This window comes from Falco biarmicus, chromosome 9 (genome assembly GCF_023638135.1).
Source record: "Falco biarmicus isolate bFalBia1 chromosome 9, bFalBia1.pri, whole genome shotgun sequence".
Lineage (NCBI taxonomy): Eukaryota > Metazoa > Chordata > Aves > Falconiformes > Falconidae > Falco > Falco biarmicus.
In genome coordinates this window covers 7,320,802-7,334,432 of record NC_079296.1, presented here as the reverse complement: position 1 = coordinate 7,334,432, position 13,631 = coordinate 7,320,802, and the positions used below count along the sequence as shown (strand labels likewise).

The 13,631-nt window shown below is 49.9% G+C and overlaps 1 protein-coding gene across 3 annotated transcripts in view; it reads left to right on the top strand.

Moving 5' to 3' along the window:
• GPSM1 (G protein signaling modulator 1) overlaps positions 1-13,631 on the top strand; it is an 83,047-nt gene that overhangs the window by 26,823 nt on the left and 42,593 nt on the right. For all 3 annotated transcript variants that reach the window (XM_056351090.1, XM_056351091.1, XM_056351092.1), the window contains exons 2-9: positions 277-498; positions 1,029-1,164; positions 1,458-1,600; positions 3,129-3,252; positions 4,454-4,569; positions 4,849-5,004; positions 6,738-6,846; positions 9,852-9,978. In XM_056351090.1, the coding sequence (XP_056207065.1) occupies positions 277-498; positions 1,029-1,164; positions 1,458-1,600; positions 3,129-3,252; positions 4,454-4,569; positions 4,849-5,004; positions 6,738-6,846; positions 9,852-9,978 (1,133 nt within the window). The remainder of the gene's footprint in view (positions 1-276; positions 499-1,028; positions 1,165-1,457; positions 1,601-3,128; positions 3,253-4,453; positions 4,570-4,848; positions 5,005-6,737; positions 6,847-9,851; positions 9,979-13,631) is intronic.

Here is a 13,631-nt window from a genome sequence, read left to right as displayed (position 1 = left end):
CAGCTGAGGTGTGCTAGCTGCATGTCCCCAGGTTATTATCGCCCAGACAGTGTTTGACCTGAGGCTGGTGCCTTGGTGCTTGGTGCTGAATGCAGAGAAGGAGCTGCTGCCTGGAAGGTGGCTCCCTCCAGAGTGTTTTTTTAGATTTTTTTTTTTTTCCTGGTGCTGTGAGTAATTAAAGATATATGTGATGAAGTGAACTTTTTAACCATTGCATAGCAGCATGGGTGCACTGTGGTCTAACTCCTCTAGAAATTACTGTCTTGCTTTTTGCAGAATGGAGGCATCCTGCCTGGAACTGGCCCTGGAAGGAGAGCGCTTGTGCAAGGCTGGGGACTTCAAAGCTGGGGCAGCCTTCTTTGAAGCAGCGGTGCAGGTGGGGACAGAGGATCTGAAGACTCTCAGTGCCATCTACAGTCAGCTGGGCAACGCCTATTTCTACCTAAAGGAGTACTCCAAGGCCCTGGAGTACCATAAACACGACCTTACCCTGGCCAGGTAAGCATGTCAGCAGTGCTTCATCCTGATCAGATTCAGCTTTTCAGGGCTTAAGCAAAGGCAAGTTCTGTGGGGTCTGAACGCAGCAGCCTGAGGGAATCTGCCCTAGAAATAAGCATCCAAAACTAGCCCTGGGGCATGGGTTGAGTGTGCTTTGGAGAACTCTGGGGGCAACAAGAATGGGTCAGCCACCTTCAAAGCTGGGAGGTGGAGAAAGGGATATGGATGTGAGGAGAGTGCTTGTAGCAACAGGGCAGCGTCCTGTTCTCTTGTCCCCAGGTACTTGTAAGTACACCCAAAGCCATCAGAGCAGTTCACCCAAGACAGCAAAACAGGGAACAAGGATCTGTCTTCAAAATTGAGAGAGCTTGTATGAAGCATTTGAGCTTGGCATGTGTGCTGGGAGCTGCTGGATGTGCTGTACATACCATGCAGCACTTGCTGCAGCTTGAATTCTGCCACCAACAGATGGTGAATAAAAGCATGGGAGCTCTTTAACACCTCTCATCCTTCCCCTGGTCATCTTGTAGAACCATCGGGGACCGCATTGGAGAAGCCAAGGCAAGCGGCAACCTCGGGAATACATTGAAAATACTTGGGCAGTTTGATGAAGCTGTTGTTTGTTGCCAGAGACACTTGGACATCTCTCAGGAGCAGGGAGACAAGGTAATTGGTTCATGGCATCTAACAGGAGGTATTTCCTAACTTTAAAAATAGTCTGTCTGCAAGTCAGTAAATGTGATATGGTGTAGTGAAGGTAGGCTTTGGAAGGAGGTGGCGTGTATAGCTCTCCCTTCTGGCTGCCATCACAGGTCCATGCTGCTGACAGTAACAGCTGCCATGACAGTGAAGGTGGGAAGGGAAAATGTGGGCCTCCTGGCTTCGACCATGTCTGCCCAGCAATGAAAAGGTCCGTATCGGGATGTGAAGTGTAAAACCTTGGTTCTTCCTCCCTTTAGGTAGGTGAAGCCAGAGCACTCTATAATATAGGAAACGTTTACCATGCAAAGGGAAAGCACTTATCCTGGAACATGGCTCAAGACCCAGGCTACGTGCCTCAAGAAGTCAAGGAGACGTTACAGAAAGCTTCAGAATATTATGAGTAAGTATTCAAGCTTGGCCAACCCTGCAGGGATCGGGGCTCATGGGGCATCAGTGACTGCTAGTGTGCACACATGTTTGCCTTTGAGCTTGTCCTGCTCAGATCGTAATCTACATTTTTGATGTTTCTGGTCTGCTGGCAGCTTTCAGGGTCTGCAGGTTAGCTGAGCTCTGGTAACTGTTAGGCTAATGACAGCTGCATGGGATGCAAAGTGACAGATTTTCCCGAGTCCTGTTGGAAGCATTTCTCATAGCGGGGGTTTGTTTCCTGGGCCACTGAGGATGTGGGAGCTCTGGAAGACGTTTGTTACAAAGAATGGGACTGTGAGCTCAGAGCTCTTGAAAATCTGGCCACTGGGTGAGTTTTTGCATGTTGTAATGAATTAGGAATATTCTCCTGAGATGCCAAGTTACGATGGCAAATTAATCTCAAGGCAGGTGAGAGAGGGACTGCAAGCTTTTATAAAATTAGAGCTAAAATTCATCCTGGCATTGCCTTGGTAAAACTCACTGTGGTTTAAAGTATGATTATGCGGTTAAGTTCAGTAGTCTGCTCCTTCTCAGAGCTGTATTTGGAAGCTCCTGCAGCCCCTGCTGCTCTCTGCTGGCCTTGTTAAGAATGGATCCCTGTGTGTCTCCATCACTGGGGCCATGAAAGAGACTCTCCTTCACGCAGAGAAGAGACTTTCACTTGGAAGTCCTGCTTGTTCTTCTTGTGGATCTGTAGTTTATCTTGCTTGTAATGTCCTCCCCTTTCCTAAATAGTTTCAAAGATCACTCTGTCCCACGCAGGAAGGTTGTCACCGGACTTTTGGGCTAATGCTTTTCCTCTCGTGCTTCAAAGTTTTGCTTCAGTAATGCAAGGGTTTTAAGTAGCCTTTTTAAATGAAGAGAGTGACAAGATCTCATATCTGAGGATGTGATAGTGCCTATATGTAGCTCACCACCCTTTTTTCCAGAGAACGGTGCATGTAGCATAGCCAGTGGGTAAATTTGTGCCAGCTGGGGGCTCTATGCTTCCTTGTGTGCTGTGTATGTAAAGGGGGGAAAAACCAAGGTAAGTGCTGGGAAGCTCCATAAGCAGAGTCTTGGCATGGGACTGTGGATCTTGCCCCTCTCCCTAGGTTTGTGCCTGTACCTGTGGCAGGTAATCTCCTTTCTCCTATGCTCCTGATTCTCCCCTGTACAGTAAGGTGCCCATTTCTTGTTTAATGTGGGATCCTGTCAGTGTGATCCATTGTTGTGTGAGCACTTGTGCAGTTCTTGTACACAGCTACAGATTCCTTGAGGTTGAGGGAGCAACAGGGACTTACACCACTGGATCTGCACAGGCTCCCAGAGCTGCAGCTAGCATTGATCACCAGACTTCCACCTGCCAAGGGGTGACCGCCTGCAGGATGGGCAGTTGGGAAGGGGCAAATCCTTCTCCAGGATTAGCTCTCCTTTCTTTATGGTGCAAGTTTCTTCACTGCGTCTCCTGCAGAGTGTGGGCTGTGTCTCACCAGATGTACTACTCTGATTTCTTTCAGGAGGAACCTGTCCCTGGTGAAGGAGCTGGGGGATAGAGCTGCACAGGGCCGTGCGTATGGCAACCTTGGCAACACCCACTACTTACTTGGCAATTTCAGTGAAGCTATAGCCTTCCACAAGGAGGTAGGAAACCGCTGCACCTTCTACTGGGGTCAGGGGCTGAGACTGGTTGTTGGAGAGCAGCCTTTCTTCTCGCCACAGCCCAGGAAGTACAGGGAGATGTTTTCCCTCAGCTGTGTTTTTCTCCCTCCTGTGAGTACCCTCAGGGTCTGGCCCTGTTGTACTAACTCATGCTGAGCAACATCTTACTCCAGGCCCCATCAGAACCTAATGAGCAGCTTGAGGGAAAGGTGCTGCTGGCTTGGAAACCAAAGGAGATTGCTAAGGGCAAATTGCAGCTGGGCTAGCAAGGCTTTTCTGCTCTTAATTTGTGTTGGTCTAGATTTTAATAAATGCAAGCCATGAATTTAATTAAGCTGCTGAAAGAGCTGTTGATCAGGAATAAGTGTTGCTTGTAGAGCATAGTAACTCTCTGTAAATCTTTACAGAGGGTTGAGGTGACACACTCCCTGCTCCAGTTTGAATGCAAGCTAGCATCTATTTCAGAGTATATAACAGTTTCCTTGCAGTGCAAGGTGCTCAGCACCTTGGAAAGTCAGCTCTGTCACAGCTCTTCTGACTTTTAAATGCTGGGGGACAGCAGCCAGCAGTGCTTTGGGAAAAGGGGCTTGAGAAGGGGTAGAAAAACGCTGTGCAGTGTTTGGGACCAGGAGCAGATACTGCAAAGTGAGAGTGAGAGGTGGGGGAGCGAGGGGATGTAAGAGGAGGAGGAGGACCGAGGTGCAGGCAGGGGCAGAGGTTACGGGGAACAGCTGCAACACAGTGAGATGGAGTACACCCACATGCATGTTTGTTCTGTGCCACAGCACTGCGCAAAGTGACAGCGTTGTTCCTGCACTTCAGTCTGCTGATCCAACCACATCTCTTCACAGCCTGACCTACAGCTCTCCGTTCTCCTGTTTTATTCAGCTCTTGAAATATGTAACTCATTTTGCACTTTAGCTAGAGGCATGTGTACTGACAGGGCTGGAGTAGGAGCTGGCGAAGGATGCAGCATTATTCCCAGTGTTACAAAGGCCCTTCCTGATGCTGAATTGCACAGAGGGAGAGATTTCCTGCTGCATCCAGCCCTGCTAGGCATGTGCACCACTACCTTGCTGGGTAGGAGCTTTGCAAACCAAGAAGTTAACCTCCCAGAAAAGTTTCTGTGTAACAGAAACCTGGCAACAGCCAGCCTGTACTCACTAATCTGTGTCTGCTGCAGCGCCTTGCTATTGCGAAGGAGTTTGGGGACAAGGCAGCCGAGCGGAGGGCGTACAGCAACCTGGGCAATGCGCACATCTTCCTTGGGAGGTTTGACATCTCTGCCGAATACTACAAGTAAGTGCCAGGGGCTAAAGCAGACTCGGAGTACCTGTTCCCTGGAAGTTGTGACCTACTGCAGTGAATTCATAGGCTCAGAGGGATGTCACAGGAGACCTGGAGGCCAGTTGCATGTGTGGCGCTCAATAGCGGCGAGTCATACAGCCACCTGACAGCCTGCACCGTGTTACAGGCGTCAACTGCGACACAGCGCACACCCGAGTAGTGACTTTTCTGTCACCTTGCAGAGTGCCCTGCAGTGACCAGGTCTCTTTGTTCCCATCTGTTCCACTGCAGGAAAACACTCCAGCTCTCCAGACAACTCAAAGACCAAGCAGTGGAAGCCCAGGCTTGCTACAGTCTTGGAAACACATACACACTGCTTCAAGACTATGAAAGAGCAATCGAGTACCATCTAAAACACCTGGTGATAGCACAGGAGCTGGGAGACAGGTAAAGGGCTGCCTCAGGAGATGGTGTCTCTGATCTGGTGGGTTCAGAGCACTGACCCTTCCCTGTTGACTTGCTATTCTCTACTGCTGGGGTTAAACAGCAGTGACGCGTATTCTTGAAAGTCGTTAGAAATCTCATAGAACCTAGGTCTTTGTCCAGTCAGCCAGCAAAAACATAATGTGATTGACATCTTTATCATGTCACTCAAACCTGGAGATTGTGCCCTTAATGCTACGTCTGCGTGGGCAGCGTGAGATTTCTAATAAGTACTTCAAGAAAATGCATTGTATTCAGCACTTTGCCATGCATCTACTGCTGTTTTATCCCAGAAGGGCCCCTCTAAAGCTCCCCCAAGTTCAAAAATATTGTGTCTTCCTTCTTAGAAACTGTGTGGCTAGGGCATGCATATGTGCCACTTTGTCTTGTTGCTCTGCAATAGTACTGGAAAGCTCCATGTAGAAACAAGTGTTACATAGAGCACATGGAGATGATAAATTTTGCTTCTTGTCATGCCTTCTTTGGGAGGCCTGGCGCTTTTTTTTTTTTAATATATACATTTTTTGAGAGGTGGGTTCCTTTCTCCTGGATACTCTGTCTGTGATCTTGGAGCCACCTTGCAGCCGAAGTGACTCTGCAGCCACCGCGTTCGGTGTTGCTGCTGATGGCTCTTGGGAGTCTGGGTGTCCTCCACTAGATGGAGCAGAGACATTAGAATGGGAGATCTGTGGCACTTCGGGCACTATCTGCTCAGAGAAGGTACGATCCCACCCAAGGGTGAATCATGCTGTGGGGGTGCAGGCCTGTGGGTTCCTGCATTTCTGGGAACACACCCTATGAGCAGAAGGTATTGAACAGGGTGACAAGAAAAATGTTTAAATGCTGATCAACCCGCCCAAACCTCTGAAAAGGGAGTTGCAGTCATGCTGAACCTCCCCCTGCGCCCCCATATGCTTTTTTTATCCCGTCACCCCCCACATCTGCTCGCTTGCAGAGCTGAGCAGGCTCTGATCAGCTGTAGGTCTCTGCCTGCTTGTGCAAACAGGTGCTGAAACCTGCTCCAGGGACACCTGGGTGTCTGGCTCAGGCTGGGGGTGAGGGCTGCCTGTTCCACACCCGCCTGCACTCCCTGGCTTCTGAAAACAAGAAGCAATGCCCTGAAAGCCTTGTGGAAATAGGTCAATATTTGCTCAACTGTTGCATGCACAGACTAAAACTGCATGCATCTTGGGTGACACAGTGATGGTATTTAAGCAGGAGAATGTTGCGTGTCTGCAACAGTCTCTCCTTGCCATATTCTTGCTAGTTTAATCCCGGGCTGTTGTTGAACAAAATCCCTGGGTGTTATGTGCCCTTTTGATGCATTGTGCACCTCTGGAGATGAATCCTTGCTGTGTGAGGCAGAAGCTGGACAGGAGCTCTGGCTTGTGCTTTTGGGCTGACTCTCACAAAAGAAGCCAAACTGTTCTGGGTCTTTGCTGCGCTGCTTAGCTTTTTGCTGCTGTGGGTGGAGGTCCACTTCTGAGGCTATTGCTCGTTCCCTGATCTTACTGATGGCACCAGAAGAGTTTAAGGTGCACAGTGCATTTCATTTTCCTTTGTAGAACCTTTCTGTAGGTGAAAACGTGGCTGGGAGGCCTGGCTGCCAGTGCTCTGGGGAAGGAGGCGCCGAAGGGGATGCCGTGCTGCTGGGTTTTGCCCAGCATTTCTGTGGTTGATGGTTTCCTGTTTTGCAGGGTGGGAGAAGGAAGAGCCTGCTGGAGTCTAGGAAATGCCTATGTCTCCCTGGGGAGCCATGAACAAGCTTTGCACTTTGCAAGGAAACATCTTGAAATCTCCCAAGAGGTAAGAAAAGCTGGTTCAGATCGGAGGGAATCAGTCCACCCTGTTGAGAGGAAGGTTTTATTTTGTGCCAGTAAGCTGTATCCCTCTTGCAATGACTGCTTTGGGAAGCCCTTGTGTATGTGCTGTTTCAGTGGTGTCTTTAGGAACTGCAGAGCTTGGCTGGAAGATGCTCCTTTTATAGAAGGCTCCCAGCCTTCCTTTTAATTACAGCTAATAAATTTGCTGTACATTGCTCTTAACTGATGTTCCTGGGTGGGAAGGGATCTGGGGACTCACTGTCTGGTCTGCTGACCAAGGCGTTGTGCACCCAGCTGGTGTGAAGGAACTGATACCACTTGGTGTCCAGTCTGGTAGTACAACCCCCCCTTTCCTGAACACAAGGCTTGTGGGATTCTGACCGAGATGGACCTGGTGATTCTAGCTGTGGTCTGGCTCAATTTGCTGGCAAGTTAAGTACCTGCAGGAAAAAAAAGGCTAGTTTCTCCCTGGTGGCTGGGTGCTCTCAACTTACTGTATTTTGTGCGACAGCACAGGGCGCAGGTGTATGTCTGACAAGTCATTTCTTCTCATTGGAGCTGGCAGGGTGTCCCAGCTGCGAGGGGGTGAACTCTAGCATTGTCCTCGTGCCATCGATTGCTGATGCAGCTGGCCCTGTACTGCTGCTGTGCTGTCCGGGCTTTCGTGCATGCAGCTACTCTCGTTTTCACAGACATGCTTGCCCAGCTAGCTGCAGCTTTCCTGGTACAAGAACCTACAGCATTTTTAGGTGGCTTAGAAGTATGGAAAGCAAGAATCCCATGGTTTGCTCTTTCCAGTATGTTGTGTGGCATTCAGCTGTGTCCTCTTTAGTCTTCCCCAGATGAAGCACTAATTGAAATCACCATGTGTAAATGCTTTGTGTGTTCTCCTGCCAGTCTATTGGGTTGGCTAAATCTTAGGGTAGGGTTGACATACCAGCCTAATTATGTATTTAGTTATGCTGATCAGACACGCAGAAGAAATACTGTTCTTTGGCCCTGTACACTTTAGGACAAATTAACTTCTGCAGCTATAGCCCGCTAGGGCTGTGTTGCAGCGTGGGGCTGATTACTCGGGGCCAGATGGCAGCTCGTCGCAGTGCAGAGGAGGGGTGACAGGAGGCCAGGAGCAGCAGTGGTCCTGGTGACTTCTGAGGGTGGAGGGGAAACCCATTGGGGTGGAGGTTCACAGTGTTCTCATTCTGGGGTGGTGGCTGTGATTACAGGGCATGTCAGGAGTAGGTTACTCGTGGCAGATGGCTAATAAACTCCCCTACATCATTTATGGAGCAGTGCAGAGACTGTCCATTTCTGAGGAGAGCCTGCATTAGCTTCTAGCAGCTAGTGATTCTGTTATAAAGCTCACGTTTTATTTTAGCCTTGGGAGCCAAGTGAACAGCTTGTGCTGTTGTGGCAAGCACCAGCATTTTGCCTAGCAGAAACCCAGCGATTTTAGAGCTTTGCACGTCGATGTTTGCAGCTCGTTTCCCATTACCCTTTCCCCCTTCTCCCCCAACAAAATGCTGATGGTGACATTTGAATCCAAATGAAGCCTGTTCAGAGGAACCACACTGGAAGCTGCTGTAAGGTGATCGGAGGTTTCAGAGGAAATTTTTCAGTGACAGCTGGAATAAAGGGTGTGTACCTGAAAACCTTGGAAGCTGCCCTAGCTCTCAGATGCTGCTCCGAGTACCTTTTCGACTTCTGCATGCAGCAGAGGGCTCCTGGGGAACTGAGACATGTGAGCTGAGGGCAGAAAACAGGGCTCTGCTAGGGTATGTGTTGTAGGTCCTGCCCAGCATCGTTGTCCTGCCAGTGTGTTCCTCTGATGTTAATAGGGCCTTGGAGATGATCTGGAATGAGTGGAAGTCAGAGAAGCATTTAACAGAGCATCAAGGACTGTGAGACCTAAGCAGGACATAGTAATTTCTCTGGAAATGATGTCAGCAGCCAATCTCTTGTAATTGGCAGGGTATTTATGCCTGATAATAAGCTGTTTGATCTGCCTCCCTTTACTAGTGTTTGGGGCTTTGTCATAAATAATGTGAGGATTTATGATTTTGTTCTAGGATGGCTCACACTGCAGTCTATCTCGAAGGACCACAAAAGAGCTGTTGGAAGGCATTTAATAGGGAGTCAGCCCTCTCCAAGGGAACAGCCAAGGTCTTCTTCTGTAACAGAGGCTGCTGTTCCTCTGCAGATTAGAGCTGTTTCTGAGTGCCCTCTCTGTGTTTGCTGGTGATGTGCAGCACGGCAATTTTCTTGTTTGGTTAAACTTTGAGGAGGGCCGAGCAGCGTGTCCTATGACTCCCCATTTTAAGTAGCAGAAGCCATTGGACAGATCTCTTCCTGAACACGTAACATTGGCTACCTTGCCCTCAGGCTGGTGAGAGATGGGAATGTGGAAAAATCTGAACTCCCAAAGATTTTTGGAGTCTTGCGTGGGTAGATCACTAGGAACAACTCAAAGCTGTATGGATCTGAGCCAGGAGATAAGGGCTTTTGGAGCATCCAAGCCCGGAGTGTGACACCACCCACGTGGCTGATAGTAGTGTGGCTGTCTGGTGCTCAGTAACTATGGAAATACTTGAGGAAGGGGGCTGAGCGCTTCAGGGCTCTCTGCCAAAGCCATACGTGGTTGCAGGACGGACCAGACATGCACGTTTAGCTCTGTCCCAGTTCTGTAGCAGTGGGCGAGCTTGTGCCCCCGCAGTTCATTGTACCAAGCTCCATACAATTGCGTTTCAAGGTGCAGCCCAGTGCACAGCACCTATGGACCCTCTCCCAAATTATCACCAAGGAGCTGTTTTGGAGAGTTGCTTTAGTGTTGAAAGATGGGCTGTATGGTCTCTCAGGGTGTCTCCAAGCTCTTTTTTTCGATGTCTGTGTGTTTGCTTTGATATGGGACTGACAAACCCTTTGCTAGGGGCTGTTTGCTTAGAGCACGTTGCCTTTTAACCAGCTGCCCTGTTGGTTTTCACCCTGTAGATCGGGGACCGGAATGGGGAGCTGACAGCACAGGTGAACATGGCCCAGCTCAGGTCAGCCCTTGGCTTGGGCCCTGGGGATGAGGACGTGGGTACAGCTCATCACTATTCTGGCTATGAAGCACAAGGTGAGTTTCTGGGCTTTTGCTGACATCGACAGGTCTCACGAAAGATGTGATATGGTGCGTGGGGAGGGGGAGGTGTTTGCAAGTGGGCAACATGGGAGGAAATATGAATGCCAGAGCAAGATGAGGCTATCAAGTGCCCTTACCAGAAAGAAGTCTGTGGTCTGTTTGCTCTGTGTTTTTCCATAAGCTGCAAGGACAGGGAAGGATAAGCCCCCAAAAGGGCACAGAATGAGTTAATGGAATTAATCTTCGTTGGACATGGAATTCCAAGCAGCAAATCTGCTTTTGTCTCTCTTAAAGCTCTGCAGGGCCCTTTTAAAACTGATTTGACTGATAAAGCAAGCTTTCAAAAGGTGACTGGCAGGGATTTTTGGCTGCTCTCATTCTGATTAGCACCCAAGGAACAAGCCTGCAAGCATGGGTTGAAGGCAGGCTGTGAGCATCAGCATGCTGGGTGCTGTCTCACCCCCAGAACAGCTGCAATGATGCCCAGCTTGGACACGAATGCATGGCAAGACTTGGTTACAGCAGACAAAATGGCTTTACTCACTGCATTGGGCCCTGGGTTGTTCTCCCTCTGCTCCCCAGGGAGCAGGAGAGCACAGCCGAGTCCGAGTCCTCGCCACATGGTGCTGTCGCCACATGGTGCTGTCAGCCTGCCAGCCTGACGTGTGTCCCCAGCTCGGGGACCGTCTGCCTGTCCTGGAACTGCCCGCTGCAGGCACTTGTGTGGGTGCCTGGCATGGGGCACTTCCAGCCGGTTGCTCTGTTGCTGTGGACAGACTTAATAATTCACACACACGAAACTGCATCCCAGGAGGTGTCGGCTGATTAAAAATGACCTTGTTAGTGCAGACACATTTCTTAGGCAGTATGTTCTCTTTCCTGTTGGTAGAACTGACGCAGAGAAGATGATGCTTGGGTTGAGGCGCAGTGTTCTGGGAGGGAGAAAGGCTGGCTGTGCATATTTGCTCTCTATTGATCTTGAAGGCGTAGCCTGCTAAAGCTTTTCCTGAGAAATCGAGCTGTGGGCAAGGGAGCCAGCGTGCCCTGCCATGCCCCATCAGGAGCTGAGTTCTTTCCTCAAAGGTCGTGTGGGCCACAGCAGGTGCCCCAGCCTCCTCCTGCACATCATCTCCACTTTGGTAACTGCTGGGAAACCACTTAGCTAGGGCCTTGCGTTCATTCCTGGCATCTCGTTAGGGGCTTCCTTCTGGCAAATGATTTTGCTCTGAAAGGGGAACAGGAAATTAACCTTGATGTCGCTGCTGCTCCTGGGACGGTGTGAAGCGTGGAGGAAATGAGCTGATGGGGTGCCAGGTCCCTCAGGCTGGGGAATGGGGGGTGCAGGAGGAGGGCAGTGCCAAGGACTGCACGGACACAAGAGCATTGCATGCTGAGACACGTTTGACTGATGTGTGAGCATGTTGCGTAAAAGAGCTGCCATGGAAGGGGTCGGGCCAGATTTATCTGGAAGAAGGGCTCTGCAGCTCTGACCATATTGCATAACCAGGAGCACACAGCCTTGTCTTAGCTGGAAATAATTGGAAAAATAGAGCACGGGGAGCTCTGCTCTCATAACACGCTCCCTGTTGAATCTGGGCTTGAATGCAGCCTGCTGTGGACTTGTCTGGTGTCCTGCTGCAGGCAGGCAGTGTCCCTTGGGGGTCAGGGATGTCTTGGTCTGAGCAGAGCCCTTCTTGGGGAGAGCTGAGCCTGGTGCATGGCGGTATCCCCCACACGGCTGATGATGTGGCCCCACTGACTGCATCTCACAGCATGAGACTCGGAGGGGACGTGGCACCAAAGGGTCAGGATTTCTGCTCAAGGCACGTGGCAAGCCGGATCAGTCACTGAGCTGAACTTGGAAGGTGAGGCAGGGCAAGGCAGAGCCAGCCTGTGGGCTGCTCCCTGCCCTTCAGTGATCCAGATGTACCTGTGATGTGTTAATGTCTTGGAGCCAGTAGTGATTTGTCTCTCATGTGACACAGCCAGAGCCATGCCAGTCTGTGTGTAAGACACTGGAGAGTGGGAAGAAGGGCTGTAGTCAGAGACAGTGTTCGCAGCCACTGGAGGTTGCAGTGACCTTGTTAACATGTGGTGCTGTTATTCACGTTTCCACGGCTGGGGCTGTTGTCAACAGGACAAAGTGTTCTCTGGAGGAAAACCAGTGAATGACTGGGGCTTGCAGTGTGGGAGAGGGAGAGGACCTCAGGGCCTGGGGCAGGTTCCCTTGCAGAGTAGGGCTTCCCCAGCTGGCAGGACATGGGTGATGCTGCCCCTCACCGGGTCCTGGGAACCTGCTGGGGAGGTAAAAATCAGTTGCCCCCTGTGTTTTGTGGGCTAGGGCTGTGCAGCAGCATCTTGCTGGAGGAAGGGAGTGTGAGTGTTGCAGTGCTTAGCCATGTGCGTGCTTTTACACATGCATCTCTGGTGGGAAAAGTGCTGTCTTTGTTGCAAAGAGATTTGGAGAGAGGATGGGTCTTCAGGACAGCCCATGGAGAAGACCCTGGTTCCCTGGATTTCTCTTTAACGATTATTCTAGCTTCAGCTCTCTTACTCTGAACTTCAGTGGAGGATTAAGAGAGGCCCCGAATGTGCCTCTGAGCCCTTGAGAAGGGAGGTGTATTTAATGGCTTCTAGGAATGTTGGTACCCTCCTGTGCACATATTAAATGATTAGAAAAGCATAATTATTTATATTATTAATAGCAGCAATTTACAGCAAGAGGAACATCTGTTTCTGTAATAGGAAGCAGGTGAGAGAGTTGAAATGCAAGTTGACTTCTGAACCAGCCGTGCCTTTTGATGTCAACAAATCTTGTGGGGAGGAGAGCTTTCAATTATTTTTTTTCCTTTCGGATTTGTTTCCCTGCTTAAGGTTATAAAATGGCTGCATATTCATGAGGATGCTAAAATCATCTGAGAAGGCAGGGATGTTGTAAACCACATTCATTTCATCAAGCAGGTAGAATAAAGTTTCATAGCAAGCTTGTGTTCTGGGAAAATCTGTATCGTTCGCTGAGAAACCCTGAACCAGACCATCAGACTGTGATGTCCTTCACAGGTTACTTTTGCTTCTAAGTCTTGGGCATTGCCCTCTGCCGAGGGCCTGGGGGGTGGAAGGAGTGTCTGATGTTTTCCTCTGCTGTTTTGGCTCATCTTGCTGAGCTCTTTGTGATTTTAATTAATATTCTGAGAGCAACTGGATGTCAGAAGACAAAGCTGGAGGCCAGGGAAGTGGGGCAGTGCTGCAAAAGACTTGTGAAAGCAATGACCTTGTCAAGAGATGCAAACACAGATAGCTGAAGGCAACAAACTGAAAAATAGAAAGTAGATAAAACATAAGCAAATAAAGAGAGGTTGTGTCTGTTTCTTCAGACAACCAAAAATGTGGCCCTGAAAAACGGTTGTACCCTCTTTCACACATGATAAGTAGGAATTGAGTACTGGTAGGTTTTTGCTTTTGGGGAGAAGAAAGGGAACTTGCTGAGGTTATAAAGGAGTTGCAGGGGTGAAGGCAGCCATGAATAAGCGCTGCCTGGTGCTGGGAGGTGTCCCAGGGTGCAGCCAGCTCTGCCCTGGGCATCGCTGCTGAACGTGGGGTGGGAGCACTGACTGCCTGTGCTACCCTCGCTAGCTGCCCTCTTCCAG